General features: G+C 36.3%; 1 protein-coding gene across 3 annotated transcripts in view; it reads left to right on the top strand.

The window, feature by feature from the left end:
- CRISPLD1 (cysteine rich secretory protein LCCL domain containing 1) overlaps positions 1-17997 on the top strand; it is a 43127-nt gene extending 25130 nt beyond the window's left edge. For all 3 annotated transcript variants that reach the window (XM_050891039.1, XM_050891040.1, XM_050891041.1), the window contains 6 exons: positions 267-397; positions 3627-3670; positions 3764-3836; positions 6024-6099; positions 14384-14514; positions 16403-17997. In XM_050891039.1, coding sequence (XP_050746996.1) covers positions 267-397; positions 3627-3670; positions 3764-3836; positions 6024-6099; positions 14384-14514; positions 16403-16454 — 507 coding nt within the window. In that variant the 3' untranslated portion in view covers positions 16455-17997. The remainder of the gene's footprint in view (positions 1-266; positions 398-3626; positions 3671-3763; positions 3837-6023; positions 6100-14383; positions 14515-16402) is intronic.
- Positions 17998-18775: the final 778 nt, after the last annotated feature.

The raw sequence follows: 18775 nt of genomic DNA, 5'->3' as shown, positions 1-18775 counted from the left end.
TCTGTAGAACTGAAAAAGAGTATAGGAAATAACAGCTACTGTGAACAAGTATACTGTAAATGAGTATAGTTTATCTCTGAGTAAGGCAAAGTGGTTATTTCTTCATTTGAAATAATACATAGATAGACCACATCAAACTTAACAGACTATCTACCAAGTTTTTAATAACACATTGTGATTGAAACCTGTTTTTTTCACAAATAAATTACAATGTAAAATAGTGGTTTTGTCTGACATGGAACTGCTTTTCCTGCTCTGTTTTTCAGCAATCAAGTATTTGTAAAGCTGCCATACATTATGGCATCCTAGACAATGAAGGTGGTTGGGTTGATGTCACTAGGCAAGGAAGGAAAAATTACTTTATCAAATCTTACAGAAATGGCATTCAGTCAATTGGGTAAGTTTTCTTAAAATTAAAATGTATGGAAAGTTTTTCACCTGTTTCTTTTTATTTCATACAGAATGTATCACAGTAGTAAAATTTTGTTTATACTTTTTATCATAAAGAATATGAAAATGCTATAAAAAGGCATATGGATATACAGGTATTGTACCCATTCTGAAACTTTAGCCAGTGTTTAATGGTGGACAGAAAAGTGATGCAATAATGATGCGAAAGAAGGTGAAATAATTTACAAAATCACTTGGGCAGTAAGTTAGTATTTGTAGTTAAATAATCTCAATATTTCGAGTATTCCATTAATTCATTTGTAAGTGTATATATTTATTGTAGAAAACTAGTACATACTGGCACTGAAGTAGATTGTTTTACACGTTTTGGACAAAGCTGGTAATATTTCCAGGGTTGGACCATGGACACAGCAATCTATAACAGCTAACAAGGCAATAATCTTACAAGTTGTTTGTGTTTGGAAGTGACCCTCTTGTACTGTGTATATGAACAATATGAACCAAGTAGAAAATACACCTCTTCCTATGTGTTTGATAGTTTCATTACAGTTCCACAATTTACATATGATATTTTGCACCAAGATTTTGCACAATTTCTGCATTGGCCAGTGATGGAATAATATTGCATACTGTGGAAGCTTCATTTGGAGGTGGACTACACTGTTCAGGTGCTTGCCCTAATTCTAGTATGTGAAAACAGATCCAAATACTTGTTGACATGCTAAAAGAAAAAACAGAAAAACAGCGCGTAAAAGTGGAGAATACTTGGCTGTTTCCATATGTAATTATCCAATGATAGGACAACATCAATATTAGTATGTTTGAATCTAAGATATTATTAGTATTTGCAAATTACACTTCACTGTATCATAATGTATTCTGCAGAGCTGTACATTGCTGTCCTTATTTCTGTCAATAGTTAGTATATGTGTAATAGTAGTATGTGTGTAACAGTTAATGTAGGAGTAATATCAAACTGAGAGAAAACAGAATTTTGCTGAGTGATGTATTTGGTTCAGGTGTGAACCCAAGGGTAAGGAGACAGGTAATCCTTAGAGGCTGTGCTCTCACTCTGTGCTGTGCAAATGAATGCCACATGCTATGACACCTGTCATAATTTCTTTTTTCAACAGATTTACCTAATCCAGGATAGAGAGAAACACTGACCAGGTAGACTAAATTCAGTGGCCTATAATTTGGGCTACCTGGGTAGCACTTAAGGCATTAGTATCAATCTGCTTCTTTGTGTCATCTGATGATCTGACTGTGGTTTAAGTTACCCCCCTAAAAATGAAGATACAGACAAATAACTCTTTTTGAAATGCTTTGAGATAAAGAGAGGAGTAAATCTTGATTATATCAATACTAACATATTAGAAGCCAGCTTTCTTACAAATGTAGGAGTAGTTAAACTGTAGAAAATCTTCAAACCAGAAGGAATTGATTTCCCATCACTTGAAATCTCTGTGTTTCTGTGCCATATGAGATAAAACTGTATGAGTGTCCGGTCTACAGAGTGTGTTTAGCACCTATCCTCTGAGAATCGGAACTCAGAGCGAGGTATTAACACTTGGTTTTGTTTGATATGGGCATGGATAATCGAATCATTGCTGAACAGTAATGGCCATTTTGGTTTTGGTTTTGTGATTCAGATGTTGTAAAAAAAAAAAAAATTAGATGCCTTATAGATAAAAGACTGTTAAAGGACCAAATCTATACCTTCCTATCTACAAGTATATTTCAGGAAACTCCTGCCACTATGTGTGTGCACAGATGACATAATTCTTCATTAATGTCCTATAGTACTTAGGACATTGCCTTTTAGAGTGAATTTACAACATATTGTGATCAGGCATCAGCTTCATAAGTCAGTCTATAAATCAAAGTCTTTGGGATAAATAAAGATGACTTACCAAAGTTTCAGCCTTCAAAAGGCCCATCAATAAGGCCAGAGATACCTTGCAGCTACCTGACTCTCACCGGTGTCTCTAGATGGAGCCTTGCATAAACTACTTATCTATTCAATGAATAGATGAAATGAAGTGGATCTCACCTCTAGTGCATATTGCAAAACAGAAAGACAGAAAAGGGAATATCAGTGCAACATACAGCAAACTTCCTAATCTTCAGCTCCCTTGATTTATAATCAGGATTGCTAATACAGATGTTTTTTCAACTGTTGCATTTTCGTAGCATAGGACACCATTTTTAACAATATCTCAACAAGCTAATCAACAGTGGAATACAGTGAACTATTCCCACATCAGTGTTTGACAATACTAGGGCAACAGAAGTATGAGCTAACTCAGTGAAAGCAAATTGTAATCCAATAAATAAGCAAATGTGAAATTGGTGGGCCATACAACTAAATAAACCAATGCAAGCAAACAGTTTCTGAATACAAATTGCAGTGCTGTGGAGCACACAGGAGTAATTTGCCCCAACGGTGAATAGGGAATCATTTCCTTGTTTTTTTTTTTTAAATAATAGATAACTTTATAGGTGCCAAAAGCATCATCAGCTTCTTTTGTTACAGATGAAAAATATTAGAATCAGAGGCATATCCAATGAGTTAAAAGAGGAGGAAAACAGGAATTAAAGAGGAGTAAAACAGAAGTGTTCATCAATTGTAATGTAACAACAGAATGTATATACCTGACTTTATATAACAACCAGAAACGGATATGTCTGGGTACTATATAATTACTGAGAAAAACAGACTGTTACATGTTATACTGGGTTTTTAGTGATACTGGTGATAATGTAACATAGACATAAGGTCCAAAAGTAAAATTTAATTAAATTTGTCAAAAAGGCTGCCAGGAGAAACTCTTTTCAGTGTTGGAGCTGTTTGTAGGAATGAACTCTTCTGGTAGATGGATGCTTCTGAGCAACCACAGATTTTGGTTGCTACATTTTGAGGGACAAATAGATTGCATAATTTGTTCCTAGCACACTTATTCTCTTAGCAAATTAAATTACTGAAAGAGTTTAACATGCATTCCTGGTTTTCAAACAGATTCACTAGGAGTACAAAGTAAATGTGTCATTGCAATAAATAGATTCACAACTGGGGAGCAGGAGTGCCGTGAGTATAAATTGGTTGGGGACAATGTCTTGAGTTTATTTCTAGATTCTCTAATAAAAATTCTTCTAGCTAAAAGAAATCACTGAGATATGTTATTTACTGACTATTTCTATTATTTCTTCTTCAGAAAATATCAGTCTGCGAACTCCTTCACTGTCTCTAAAGTAACAGGTTAGCATTTATTTCTTATAAACTCAGTACTACTTTGAGTTACGTTCTTTCTAAATAGCACACATTTATTTGTTTCTGTTTTACTTTCTTCAGTTCAAGCTATCACCTGTGAAACAACAGTAGAACAACTGTGCCCATTTCAAAAACCAGCCTCACACTGTCCAAGGTAAAATTCTTTGAATTTTATTAATTTCAAGTGCGGCCATATTTTCTGTCAGTTACCAATTATCTATAGTTGTCATTGATAAAGGTGACAACAGTAGCTGTAAAAGTGAAGCCAGAAATGTTTTGATGGTATTTTAGTCTTTGGTCTAAGTAGAAGGCCAGGTAGGTAAAGATGACCTACAGGCTTTTTCATTAGGAGAATCTCACTTTCTTTTGCCCATAAAGATCTTTCTTTGGTCCCGTGGCAAATCTGAGTGAAATTGTCGTTGGTTAGACTAAAGACTGTGAAGAAAAATGCGTTTTTATTTTTCATTGTCCACTATTACATCTATGCACCTTGGGCAAAATACACTTTATTTCAGTTTATATGTCTGTAAAACAGATACAATAAAAGGATATGATACAGACATTTATCATAGAAGTTATCAACTTGTTTGGGAGTTCTGGAGGATAGAGTGAGCAAATATGTTTGCAAAAAAATTGAAATATATACGGTTAAGGTAAGGTGTGGTCTGCAGGTCAGTTAACAGCTTTAAATATATGTGCGATTTCTTTGAAGCCTATGTTTTAACTCTTCGAAAGGAGCCTGTGCCGCAATATTTTGAGGAAGGAAATCGGTAACAGTTCTTAAAACCATACATGAGTCAAAGGTAAATACACTGTAGCATGATTTACCGCAAGCTAAGCTGGAGATATCCACAGGATTACTTTCATAGCAATCCTACAGCCAATACAGGAAGCAAGTACAAAGCCAGAACTGCTAGGAAAACATCCCTTCATGTAGCACTTGGGTCCGTGGACTTGTTTGGTGTTTGGCTATGACTCCTGGCTTTCTAGCTGGAAGATGTGGAGAAGTAAGCGAAGGAGTGGAATGCAGGAATGGATGGATACAACCTCATACATCTATCTTTTTCTTTTTTTCTTCATTATTAAAAACTAAAACTAGCTTCATTAAGAGAAAAATAAGGTCTACCTTTAAGAGAATTTAAAAATAAAAATAAGGTTGAAAATGACTGATTAATTCTGATGAATCAACTTAAGGAACTTCACAACAGCAGTGATTCATTCAAGAGTCTGTGCATGCTCTTAACTTAATTCTGAAAATGTAGTCTCAGGAGTTACAAGCAGTAATCAGCTATGGCATTGATTGAACAGCCTCATTTTTTCCCTCTCATGCCCTAATCATAAATCAGCAGGTCTTCAAAAGGCTGCTTTCACATCTTGCTTCCTTCAGACAAAAATCTCTTTCCTAGCTGCATCAGCCTGTTTGAATTACCCATTTGGTAAGACTGTAGCATGCTCAAGTGGTGTGACATGCCAAATATCGATTGGAGGGTGGATGATAGCATCCCAGAGAAGAACGCTTGCCCAGGGCTGTCCCATGCAGGGTGGCTCCAAAGCCATTAGGGCATGACCCATTTTTTAAATGAAGCAGCTCAGAGTAGACCTAGAGCTGACTGACACTTCTTCCTTGTAGCGTATCGTAATTACCAAATAAGATACTTGACACCTTCTATACTACTCTTAGCTTCCCACATGGTTTCCCTGTGCATTTTGGAGCTACAGCAGGCATGAATCACAGAGAGAGTTTTTCTCAAAGGTTAACAAAATGCAGTTGAATAAAGACAGTCTCTGTTTCAGTAGCTTTCTGATCTCCTAGAATCAGCTAGGAATCTCATTACTTTCCAAAGTTTTTCATTTTAGGCACAGATGCCAAGTGCTCACCTTCATTATAAGTTGCTAACTTGGCTTGCATCACCAGGTCATCAGCATCATAGCAGGTCCTCATTCAGATCTGCCTCTCCTGAGAAGGTATTCAACTGTACAGATTGTATAGGATGCTGTAGAAACAGATAATAATGTAAGAGTGAATAGTCTTTCTCACTGGCATTTCTACTGGCCTCACATATGTTGAACAAGAACACCATCTGCTTATCCAAAGGGAAGACGACCAGACCTGTTGAAGTATGTTTTCAAGCACTTTATTATGAACCACAACTTACATCAGCAATGCTTTCACCTGTATTGTCAAAGCCTCAAAAACTGACAGCCATTTAGTATCAGTATGGACCCATATGTATGCATCATCAAATTGATTTATACTCAATAATGCTGATGTTGAATATGATATCGTAATACTCTGATATCATTCTTCCTAACTGTGTGTGGTTTATTTTTGATATTTCAGGGTGTATTGTCCTCGCAACTGCATGCAGGCAAATCCACACTACGCTCGTGTAATTGGAACACGAATTTATTCTGATGTAAGTATCGTGATTTACATTGCATTATATAATGAAATATAAAATCCTATGAAAAGCTGTAATGTAAAGATAATAAGATATAATACAGATATCCATTTTTCCTCCATATGCTGATTTTTTTACACAGTCTTTTCAAAAGTTCTTTTTCAGAGGCTCCCATTTAAGTTAGTAGTACTCAGCTGCTGAAGATATGGAAAATTATTTGAAAACTCAGTGTAGACTTCAATAGTCTCTGGACCCATATTTTCAATTTTTTATCAAAATTCCCACTGATTTGTTCAGTATTGGCAGTGTATACTCATTTAAACCCTTGCTCTTTAGACCCTGATGCAACCATAACTTCTGTCAGATTAAACTAACCAAAAAAAATTGTTCTGAAAATAAATGTCCACAGTCTCATTATTTTGGATATTTCTTATCTGTGTAGATAGCTAAATTTGCAGCAGGATTTTGATATATTTGTGTAAAGCATCTCACATTGTCCTACTATTTTAACAGACTAATATTGTATTTATTTTTGTCGTTCTGTTTCCTAGTCAACTTTTTTTCCCTGTCCTTTCTACATAATGTTTAGTTCTGAAGTGGGTAGAAAAAATGAAAGGAGAGTTCTTTTTTATGCCCCTCCTATGTCATCTCTGTATGAAGAAGCCAGGATGTAGTGGCAGAGAGAGCAGTTCACATTTTTGCCAGTAAACTGTAAGTTTTAACTGTCTTTTAGCTGTCATAAGGAATAGTATGGCAACCAGCTGGGTCAGATGATGATTTTCACTACTTTCCAGCACTCTGAAATGTGTTATTTATCATTATTTTGAAACTAACGAATGTCCATTAGATTACCTGAGTAACTTGCCCTGAAAACACTCTTGTCCGTAAGTAGTGTTACATGTGTGAGAAGTACTTCCAGCTCAGGAAGATAATTGATTTGTGCATGTGGAACCGGGTCCTTAATGTGTGTAAGAGGGGCAGTGAAAATAGATTCAGTGAAAGTCCATTTTGTGGAAGACGATTTTCTTTCAGTTCTGTGGTTGCAATCAAAGGCTACAGCCAAAGATTCCCGGTGAGTTAGAAAAGACTTTGTTGTAGGAGAAAGAAGACCCATTTCAGTTTAACTTACACAGGAGAACATCTCAGAATATGTATTTGCTTTGGTTGGAGAAGTCCCAGATGACTTTAATTAGTATTATAGAGTTATGCTTTAAAATTATTTTAGATGTACTATCTCATTATTCATCTCCATTGTATAGAAATGTGTGCAGCCATACTGCTTTTAGGAAAAAATGGACATAAATGCAGGTAAGAAACCAGGGATGCGAGTCTTCTTATCAACTTCAGATGCTGTCAGAGTAGATATCTACACTGCAGGTGCTATTCTAGGTTGTTTATAGTAGTTTGTACTACACACAGTATAGTGGTAAAGGAGATAAATACGCATCTGCAGAGCAGAATTCATTTGACCTTTTAGAGTGTCTACCTCAGTATGAGATGAATTGCCTAATAGAGATGTCTATTCCTCTCCATTTCCTACAGAAGGGTCCTAGGACATCTAGCTCAGATGTAGACAGATGTGTCCTACCTACATTTGTACAGATGTTCCCATAGATGGTATCAGCATTATGTGATTTTCTACAATGTTCCTTTGTTGCTAACATTTAAAGTATTTTAAAACTAAGATATGTTTTATTGAAATTTTCACTAAATAATATGATTGGGTATTTTGTGCATTATAATACATTACTGAACTAGTTTCAGGTGAAGTATTTATAGAGATTAATTAATTAAATTTGTCCTCTTTTGCAGTTTTTCATGTATTCACAGACAGATTTGTTCATGTAGAGAATTTATTTGCCCACTTGTCATAGCAAATGTATTTGAAATTGCAGTCCATGATCTACTTGGTTGATTCCACAAAACAGATGGTTTTTTTGTGACGTTCCTGCAAATTCTTTTGTTTCAAGAATGCATATGTGTGTATGTGGATGTATGCATATATGCACATGACTATTTATTTGCACTACTGCTTAGGCCACTTGCATTCAGTAAATGAAGAAGATTTTGCAGACATATTAAGAAAAAGAAGGAAATAACATTAATCGATGTCACTAATGCAGAAAGATATGTTTACAAAACCATTTTTGTAGTATTCATGAGAATCTAGTTAAACCTTTCCTTTTCTGGCTTTGGTCTGATCAGACATTCATTCTTAAACTCATTTCATATTTTACGGTGACTTCTTTTCCTCCCTGTTCCTGAGAAGGGTTGTTCTCTGGTTTATCAGTAGTGCCCCACAGAATTTTTACCCTTTTTTCCTCCGATTCTTTTTTTATTTTCACATTGCAATGACCGTCCCTAATGCGGTTGAAACAAAAACCCCCATTATTTCATCCTCCATTCTTCCAGTCTGATAGCTACTGTCTCTTTGTCTGTAGCAGATAAATCACAGCCATGGTTCATATAGCCAGCATCTATAAACTTATGTTTGTAGGGAGTTTTCACGTAATACCCATCCCTCTGTGCTCTATCCCTTCTATTTTTCAGTTGATCTCCTTTTGTTTCACTTGTCTTGAGGTAGATGGCAAGCTCTTTAAAACAAAAGTATCTCTTATTCTGAGTTTATGGTACAATTAGTTTCTTTTCTGAATAGAGCTACTATGGTATGAATAAGAACTATAGTATGTGTCATTCTCAGCAGACAGAAGTACAAATTACTGATTCTTCATATGGCCCAAACACTTGGCCACCTTTGTGCTTTGTGTCCTTGCTGGCCGCACTGCTAAGCGTTTTCACATGGCAATGCTTTGTCTTGTTGGGAGACCAGGAAAAACAGTAAGTTTCCTCCTATTTTGTGCTGAAGAGTTGGTTCCACCTTTCAACTTTGGTTAATCCATTTTGTCTAAAACTTTCTGAGTCTTATTTCTGGAATTTCAGAATCATGTCATGTTGACAAGCATTTTAACAATATCTGTATTTTTAAAACACTTTTCAGTATGACCTCATTTGTGAAATAAAATAAAAACCTTCCCAAGAACTGAATCATGTCAGGCCCGATGCGATTATCTGAACTCTGTTTGAGACGATCTTGCAGCACCTGCCTGTACAGAGATTGTCCTTTGTTGTTGCTGTTAGTCACTGGATTATCAAGGTACCAAAATAACAAACATTTTCATAGAGAGAAGGAGAGGCTACAATAGTTCAGTCGAAAATTCTTTCACTTGCAGATTTTTTTGGTAAAATTTTATTTTAATGGACACACCTTAGATATGTATATGGTAGAAGTTCTTAACCACATTCCAGTTGCCTTATAAGAATTTCTAAAGAGTTTAAGGTTTATATTTATCCTGTTGTTTTCACAGTAGGCAACATTTTCCCAAAGACAGTAGTGACTCTACATTATGTGTGTTGATTGAGCAATTCTATAAAAAAACTGAGCCTTCTTTTGGGGGCTAGAGATCAACAAAGGTCTTTTATCTAAAGAATTTGATGGAGTTGTGTAATTTCATACCATCTGAGGACTTTGACCATACTAATTTTTGTTTCAGTAACCATATATGGAAATATTTCCCTAATACTTGTGCAGAAGTATTCATAATTCTCTGATGTAGTAAATATAGACAATATGATATAAAAAAGCTATTAAATAGTTCTATAGTCCTGTGATGGTGAGGGAGAGATGCTTGTGGTTAAAATGCATTTGCAGAGTACTGCTATGCTGTGGTAGATATTTGGTATTTTGCTGAGTAGCTGAAGAAAGAAAATAATTAAGCAGCTTGGTATTCAGATTCTATGATCTGTTAAATACTAACGAATTTCAGAGGGTTCACAGCACAGCAATAAAGCAGGGTCATATAATGCTGTATGAAATGTTTATGTTAAGTTAAAAATACTGCCTTATATATCCTTTGGAGTGAGTTCGTAAAAATTAAAGAAACAAACCCAAATCTCTGATGAAGACTTCCAGAAAGCGGCATAAGGCTGCTAATGTAAAATACCAATAATATGCTAAAATTTGTGATAGACCTAAGTGTGAAGTCCTGTTCTGCCTAAATTAACAGGGGTTCACCTTAACAGTTCAAGGAAGTGTGATCAGGATGACATAATATTATTAAGTATAGGAAATATTATGGCATCAGTACTGGAGTCTGATTCCATTTAGATGAAGATTGCCAAGCCAATGAGAAGTTCTTGAAAGCTCAAAGCAGATAATACTTTCTCAAAAAAACTACATTCTGTATATATTGACAAAACTATATGCATTTATTCATCTCTATTCTTACAAGCTCATTCATAATTGTGAATCTATACTCATTTAATTGTTCATATATTCAAAAAGTATGCACATTTGTTCTCCAATCTCATCTGGAAAGCAGCATCAGAATATCAGTTTATTTTTCATTTGAAAATAGCCTCTGAGTTGGTCTCATCAACCCCATTCTACTGACCTCTCCTTTTTCATGTATCCCATATAAGCGTCTTGCCTTTAGCTTTAAAATGTGCATTAGCCTAGAGGTACTTCATTGATCCAGTAACCAACTGTGGTACCAACCCTAACAATGACCCCATCCTTTACTGGAAATAGTTTCCAACAAGTAGTCAGCCTCTTCTGTCAAAATCTCCATCCCTTTTCCTTTCTTTTTTACTTGACTAGAAAGTTCCAAATAACATTGGAACAGCCAGTATCTTAGCTACCGTCAAATGTAATTATGAAGGTATCTACCTATCTAATGACATCCACAAAGTGTAGCCTTTTGTTTACCATTACAGAGGTGACAAACTTTGGTCTTTCTTTCCCCCAATTGTACCTTTAGCTTTTTTTATATCTCCAATGTGAACTGAAAACAAAGTTGCTACTATACTATAGTACTAGTAATTAATAGTGTTCTTCTAGTTCTTCACTGTAGTTAATTGCTTGTAAACCTCATCTTTTGTTTCTTTAGACTGTAATCCTGTATTGCAGAGGTCATTTTTCCCCCTGTATGTTTGAAATTGCACATGATCAGCCTAATCTTGAGTTACTCCCATAGTATGAGTACATAAAGCATGCTATAATCCTAAAAATAAGGCAGCTACTGGTGTTCAGGATATAACAAAAGTCCTGCAGCCTTGGGAGGAGGATAAAAAGTACAGAGGAACATAAACGTCATCCCTTCTGGCATGTTCAAAAACTGCGGCCAGCAGTGTGAGGAGAAAAACTCAAAAGCATCTTTGCAAATGATTCTTTGCATAAACAATTTCAAATCTTTACTCCTAGAAATATTGTAACATTAAAAGACAAACTATATAACAGTGAAACTGGCAAGTTCTGTGCTTGGAATGAGAGTAGGAAAATCATTGCTATTTTAAATTCCTGATTTTATATACCATTGAGATTACAAAATAGCTACAGTAACAGATATAAATTATTACAATTATAACTGGAAGAAATGCAATTCTTGTTTAAATAGTGGTCTGTGTGACCACCTATTGATATTTATACTGGCTAAGTTTTTAAGGTTGGTTGTGAAGAGACCTATTGCAGTGAAGACTTTTTCCACAAAACAGCTTGGCTTTAAGTGGAGATTCACTGTAGCTGGAACTACACTTTGCTGTGCTGTGTATTGAAGATTGGGACCTACATTCTGGAGTATCTAAGAAGTTTCATTCTTCTGGCGATTAATTTTTAAAATGCTGAAAGACTAGTAGAGGACTGCAAGTTTAAATCAATTACTTAAATGAACATTATCAAGATTGTCACTGAGCAATCCTTCTGTGAATATTATTTATGCTACATAGGTTCATGAGAGGAATTAGTGGCCAGAGAACGTAGGTTTCACTCAGATGAAACTGCTGTTAACTTCACAGAGAATTTTCATAGAATCATAGAATACCAGTTTGGAAGGGTCCTCAAGGATCATCTGGTCCAGCCTTTCTTGGCAAAAGCACGGTCCAGTCCCAGCACCCTGCTGAGCCGAATCTTAAAAGTGTCCGATGTTGGGGAATCCACCACCTCCTTGGGGAGATTATTCAAATGGCTGATTGTTCTCATTGTGAAAAATTTTACTCGTGTCCAGTCGGAATCTCCCCAGGAGTAACTTGTACCGTTATCCCTCATCTTTTCCATGTGACTCCTTGTAAAAAGGGAGTCTCCATCTTCTTTGTAGCCACCCTTTAAATACTGGAACATGGTGATAAGGTCTCCACTAAGCCTTCTTTTCTTAAGGCTGAACAAACCCAGTTCTGTCATCCTTTCCTCATATGGCAGGCTTCCCAGTCTTCTGATAATCTTTGTGGCCCTTCTCTGGACACTCTCCAGCCTGTTCACATCTTTTTTGTATAGCAGGGACCAAAACTGAACACAGTATTCCAGATGTGGCCTGACAAGTGCTGAGTAGAGTGGGATGATGACTTCTTTATCTCTGCTGGTGATGCCCTTGTTGATGCAGCCCAGCATCCTGTTGGCTTGCTTTGCCACAGCAGCACACTGTTCACTCATATGGAGCTTGTTGTCCACCAGGACTCCCAGGTCCCTTTCCACAGGGCTGCTCCCCAGCCAGGTAGATCCCAGCCTGTGCGGCACTCCTGGATTATGTTTTCCCAGGTGCAAGACCTTACACTTGTCCTTGTTGAACTTCATAAGGTTCTTGTTAGCCCACTCATCCAGCCTATCTGGGTCTTCCTGCAGGGTGGCTCTCCCTTCTGAAGTGTCCACTTCCCCACTCGCTTTGGTATCATCGGCAAACTTCATCAGGGTACACTTGATCCCATCATCCAGATCATTTATGAAGGTATTAAACAGCATTGGGCCCAATATCAATCTCTGGGGGACCCCACTTGTGACAGGTTGCCAGTTTGAAAAGGAGCTTTTTACCACCACCCTCTGGGTGCGGCCTGCCAGCCAGTTCCCCACCCACCGCACGGACCACTTGTCTAGACCGTAACGCGTCAGTTTCTCTAGGAGGAGGCTGTGGGAAACCGTATTGAAAGCCCTGGAGAAATCCAGGTAGACAATGTCCACTGCTCGCCCCACGTCAACCGAGCAGGTTACTTTGTCGTAGAAGGCGATCAGGTTTGTCAAGAATTATTTGCCCTTGGTGAAACCGTGCTGGCTTTTCCCAGTCACGTGCTTCATTTGCCTTGTGATAGCCCCCAGGAGGATTCATTCCATAACTTTCCTAGGGACTGAAGTAAGACTGATGGGCCTATAATTTCCTAGACCTCCTTTAAGCCCTTCTTGTAGATGGGGGTGACATTAGCCTTCTTCCAGTCTTCTGGGACGTCCCCCAGTCTCCACGACTTCTCAAAGATTATGGAGAGCGGCCTCGCAATGATGTCAGCCAGCTCTCTTAACACGCTCGAGTCGATATTGTCAGGGCCCATCGATCTGTAGGGGTCAAGCTCTTGTAATGGTTCACATACTACCTCTTCCTTCACTGATGGTGGGTCTGTGTTTGCACCAACCTGGATTTTTGTTCTCAAGGCCTGGGGCCCAACAGTGCTGCATGATTTTGTCTGCATGGCAAAATTCTATGGAATTAGACCCTGATTTTAAAATTCTTCTTTTGAAGCAATTGGAGAGTCTTCACTTCCTGACTCTATTTCCTCACTCAGAGTTGAAGAGCTAAAGCCATTAGTCTGCCATTAATCAACTGTTGTAGCTAAGGAATGATTTTAGACCTCTGTCTTCTGTTTGATGCTCACATTATAGCTTTAATCTAATTAGCTTTTAGTATTTGTCCATGCTTGGATAGGAAATTGTGATGTTCTCTTTGAATATGGATCATTTCACTGCTGTTTGAGGTTTTGCACCTAGAGATAGAATTATTGCAGTCTGTCCTTCACCTTTGGGGTAGGACATCCTCCTAGAAACATATGACTGCAGTGTGTCTTTGCTGTTCTACGGTTCCCCTGTTTAGCTCTGGCTGGAGATGAAACTGAATCTCCTGATCTATAATAATTGACTAAGGTTTGGGTTTTACTACCTCTCTGCTGTTGAAGTGAAGGCTGATAGAGCCTTTCATTTTGAAAGGCTCAAGAATTCAAACATGTTCCTGATCTTTGAACTGAAATAGCCTGAAATAAATTATTTTGGGGTCATGCTGCAGGAGATCTTTGAAGAGGCAATGTCTGTATTCCTATAAACTGGCCTAATTCATATGAAATGGATTTAAATACTGTAAGATTAATAAAATTAGTCATGCAATAAATATAATTATGTTTTCTAGAACTTGGTTTAAATTTCTGTATTAGTTTTCTTCTAAACAATTTTGAAATAAAAGGATGAATGAAAACTAATCTTCTCATTCTTTCTTAGATATCCAGTATCTGCCGGGCAGCAGTACATGCTGGTGTAGTCCGCAACCAGGGCGGTTATGTTGATGTTATGCCAGTAGACAAAAGGAAGGTGTACGTTGCTTCCTTTCAAAATGGGATATATTCAGAAAGGTACAGAGCCCAGTTTCAAAGATTACACTTTACCCTTCACCTTGATAAGGTTTACAAAGTCTTGCATTGTGTCTGTTTGTACCTGGGGCAGTGCTAGAAACAAACAAATAGGCCAACATGGGTGATTTACAGAGCTTGTGTAACAGCTGAGGTGACTTTAGAGAAGCTGTGGTACCAGAGCTGCCTGCCTCCTCTAAGCTCATAAATCATTACTCTAAAAAGCTGCTTATGAAATAAAATAACCCTCTTGTTTACTTTGCTGGTTCTGTTGTAACTAACACAATATTTGATAAGAAAATTGCCTTTGCTTTCTTTGGGATTTTTTTAAAGTTAACATTAGTGATTATTCTGTCCAAGTTAGAGGATCTGCAATAGACGGGTACTAGTAGCTGATGCAGGTTCATTGGTTCATGATGAAATGTTCATTACTGATTTACATGGTATTGAACCACTGAGCCTGGATCGTAAATAATATTCACAAACATTAAAATTCACAATCATTAAAACATATTTTTAATTTAATTTTTTTTAATGGTTTGACTGTTTTTAACAGTGTTTTTCTGAAAGACATGGAGATGCTGTGAAAGTTCATTTGGTTATATTCAGTGTATTAATGTGTTCTATGATGATAATGCATGGCTGCATGTTGCAGATTAAATTTGATCCCTGAAAAAGTTCTCCAGGTTCTAAAGGAAGAAAGAGAAATTACCTTAAAAAAATCTTGTACCAATCTTTTAGTCCTGTAAAGCTAAGAATGATTGTTACCTCTAAAACTATAGGCTTTCCAAGAAATTTGTGTGGGAAAAAACCTCCAAAAGTTTCTGTAGACAACTTGGAAGTAGGAAAAGATAGAGTATTTTTTTCTTATTTTTAATTGGGGGTGGGGGATGTCTTGCCTCTTTCCCTCAAGCCTTTCAACAAACCTGGAAACTTGTAAAATACAGATTTCCTTTGCTTAGTGGATGACTTAATTTACATATTCTTTGGCCTTTCCCCATGACCATCCATTTCCCTCAGAAAGAGTGCTTCCTTACTGACACTTTTGTTCTCCACATAAATCTCCTCATTGAGTAGAGATGTAGCCCGGAAAAGTGTTGCAAATTTAATCATTATTTGTACTTTACCGTCTTGCTAAAGTTTGGAAAGTCAGCAGTTTGGAAAACAGTTTTCTGTGAAGCGGAAGATGATGGATTGTAATGCCGTTGCGGGCAACCTGTTTCATTGTGCCCTTCCTTACTTTCACCTCCATTTCCCTTTCCTTCCTAGATATGCCTCAGACACGGTTTGCAAAACAGAAAACAATGGGACCATTAAATGACATGCTAGTTCAATTTATAAGACAAAAATATTTATTCTAACAAAATTTCATTGCAGTTGGGTATTTTTGTTTCATTTCTTTTGAAGCCAGATATTTATCCATTCAGAAGGCATTTCCTTTGTTTTTGTAAAATATTAATTCTCTTTAGAAACCTATTCTTCAGCATATAAGCAACTAACAAACAAGTGATCTCCTAGTTCTGCAAGTTCTCTCCGAATATAGTTATTAGAATAGTAAGCATAAGATGCATGCTTTCTCTTTTTCCTAAAAACTTTTTTTAGTATTTTGCTTCAATAGAGCTTTATTCTTTAAACCAGAATCCCTCATCACAAAGGACTACCTGAATTTTTTTATGTTATGATTTGTTCCTAATAAGCTGCTTGTAAGAAAAAATTAATCTGAAATTTATGTAATTTTATTTGTAACAGTTTTAAAAAAAATTCTTAGCTAAAGTTATGAGTAGTCACAAGAAGAGTCGCAGGATCCTAGAATTGTATTAACAATTCAAAAAAGTTGTCATTGGAGTGTTGCAGTCTTAAAAATAACATCAGGAATGTTTTTATGTTTCAGTTTACAGAATCCTCCAGGAAGCAAGGCATTCAGAGTATTTGCTGTTGTTTGAATCTAGCAAGTAAAATGTAAAACAGGCAAGTGGAACCAGAGCATTTGGAAGAGAATAATAAAGGCCATTTCTTATAATTCCTAAAATTTGTATAAAGCTGTAACATTATTGTACAGAAGATGTATACTGCTTTCCACCAAAAAGTTTAAATTACATATATATCTAAATGAAAAAATCTGTAAAAGTAAACATGGGAGAAAAATTCATTTGAAAATCTATAATGATATATAACAATATTTTGAATCCTGTGTTAAATATTGCTATATTTTCTTAGCAGTTACTCCTATACCATTGATTCAAAGCTCATAAATGTTCTTTGTTTTCTTCATCTGAATATATTATTGTATGGTGCTTTATATATGCCACTAACAGTAACCTTAGAACTATACCATAGGGAGGCCTGAGTTTTTATTTCCAATGTACATAAAAGAAGCCATCCCAATAATTCAATATAATAAATCATGCCTTAAAGTAAAATAAAAATATATATAACTTTGATGATTTACAGTAGCATTAGCCGTGCAAGCATAAATGAAGAGCTAGACTGTTTTCAATTTCACACTAATCATAACAAGTACAAATACCTATTTTGAAATAAAATGGAAAATATAAAATATAGGGAAGTCCTGGGTCATATTAGCATGTTTTCCTCTAAAGAAATATTTTTAAGAGACTGGGCCATTCATGTTTATTATTTCTTAAATATGTTAATAAAATGTTTATTGGATGCTGCTAAGCTCTTTAGTTTGAATAACCAATTCATTATGGCCCAGTCCTTCACAGGTATTCAGCTATCTTGGGATCGGTGAGTGAGAGAGAGACATATATAACCTTGAAGGATCTGAGAAAATTTTCATATTGAGAAGTGGAGTAACCTGAAATTAAGGAATAAGCCATCAGTTCTACAATGCAGTTCTGCACATATACATGCTTTATTTTTGCCATGTGATTCCTTCAATTTACCTAAATTGGGTTTCAGCAAAAACATAGAATTGTACACATCATACATAAAAATTTGCAAGCTTGAGGCCTTAAGCTGTACATGGTATCCGTATACTATACATTGATATGAGGGTAAATGTTAAAAAAAAAACTTAAAGAAAATGGTAACAAAGGCTAACCTTGCTCCTCATGACGTGGCAAATACTCCTGCAGGCCAGGAAGTATAGTGGTACGGAGCCCAGTGACAATTATGTCATTTGTTGCTTCACCATTTTTAAAAAAGTCATTTATGGTGAACAGCCTTGTGCATTAATTTTACCATGTTATGGTATATGAAGAACATGTAGTGGTGATACTATGTTTCTTTCTATGAAAAGTGTATTGGTGCTTTAAGACTGAAAAGCTGTTAAACTTTATTTTTGGTATATTTTGTTTCTATTGTTGAATTTATTTCCTTCCATCTTGTAAACTTATTCGTATTCTTCATATTTCAGAATACTATATTCTGCCTTCTGTTTTGCTACATGTACTACCTCATGTAGTTAGGCAAGCTTTGTTAGTTTTTTTAATCTGTTTTGAATAAAATTAATTTACATAGTAAGAGTACCTTTGACAGCCTTTATTTTTTAATTGTTTGTCCTGCCTCAAGAAGAAAAAAAAAACTGCCACCCAAAATTTACATTTTTTTTCCTGACCTAAACATTGCAAGTGTAAGACCAAGCAGTAGACATAGTCTGAGGTTCTAAAAGCTGTAAAGGCAATTTAGGCACACAACTTCCATTAATTACATTGGGAGTTTTATGGATAAATCTTCTGGTCATTATTTCAAGTTTTGACCAGGGTCTTTAGGAACAGATTGCTGTCTCATTTTAATGGGGAACTCTGTGTCAGGAAGTGATTATAAAAAAGCCACCACCTTTTATTCAGTCCAACTCTTTGCTGTTGTGGTAAGTGTTTCTAGTGCGAATGTTCCTAGCTACATTTGTTGGGAACAAGCAGGTTTTTATATTACACATTCTTTTTTTGCCTCCTAAGACTTATGGTCAACTTGGGAGTTCCATTTGGGAAATCTGTTTAATGGATGAGGGATACAAAGAGTCCTTGACGTATAACCCCTTTTTTTGCAGGTGGTGGCAGGGGGCCATTGAAAGAAGCTTTATATAGATTTTGCAATACTGGCATTAACCATTTCTCAGAATTGAAACCAAAGTGCAAGTAGACTTTGACTGTGATGGGACTCCAAGTCACTCAAACACTTGAGGTAGACTTGCACCGCCTTTCCTTAAAAGCACCAAAGCAGTAACACAGAAAGGCCTTGCACTACCTGCGGTCGGGGTTGTCAGAACATAAAATGGAGTAAGGCCACTTCTGAAATTAAG

Source organism: Gymnogyps californianus, chromosome 2, assembly GCF_018139145.2.
Source record: "Gymnogyps californianus isolate 813 chromosome 2, ASM1813914v2, whole genome shotgun sequence".
Lineage (NCBI taxonomy): Eukaryota > Metazoa > Chordata > Aves > Accipitriformes > Cathartidae > Gymnogyps > Gymnogyps californianus.
The sequence above is the reverse complement of the archived record's forward strand: the minus strand, read 5'-3'. Positions and strand labels throughout refer to the sequence as shown.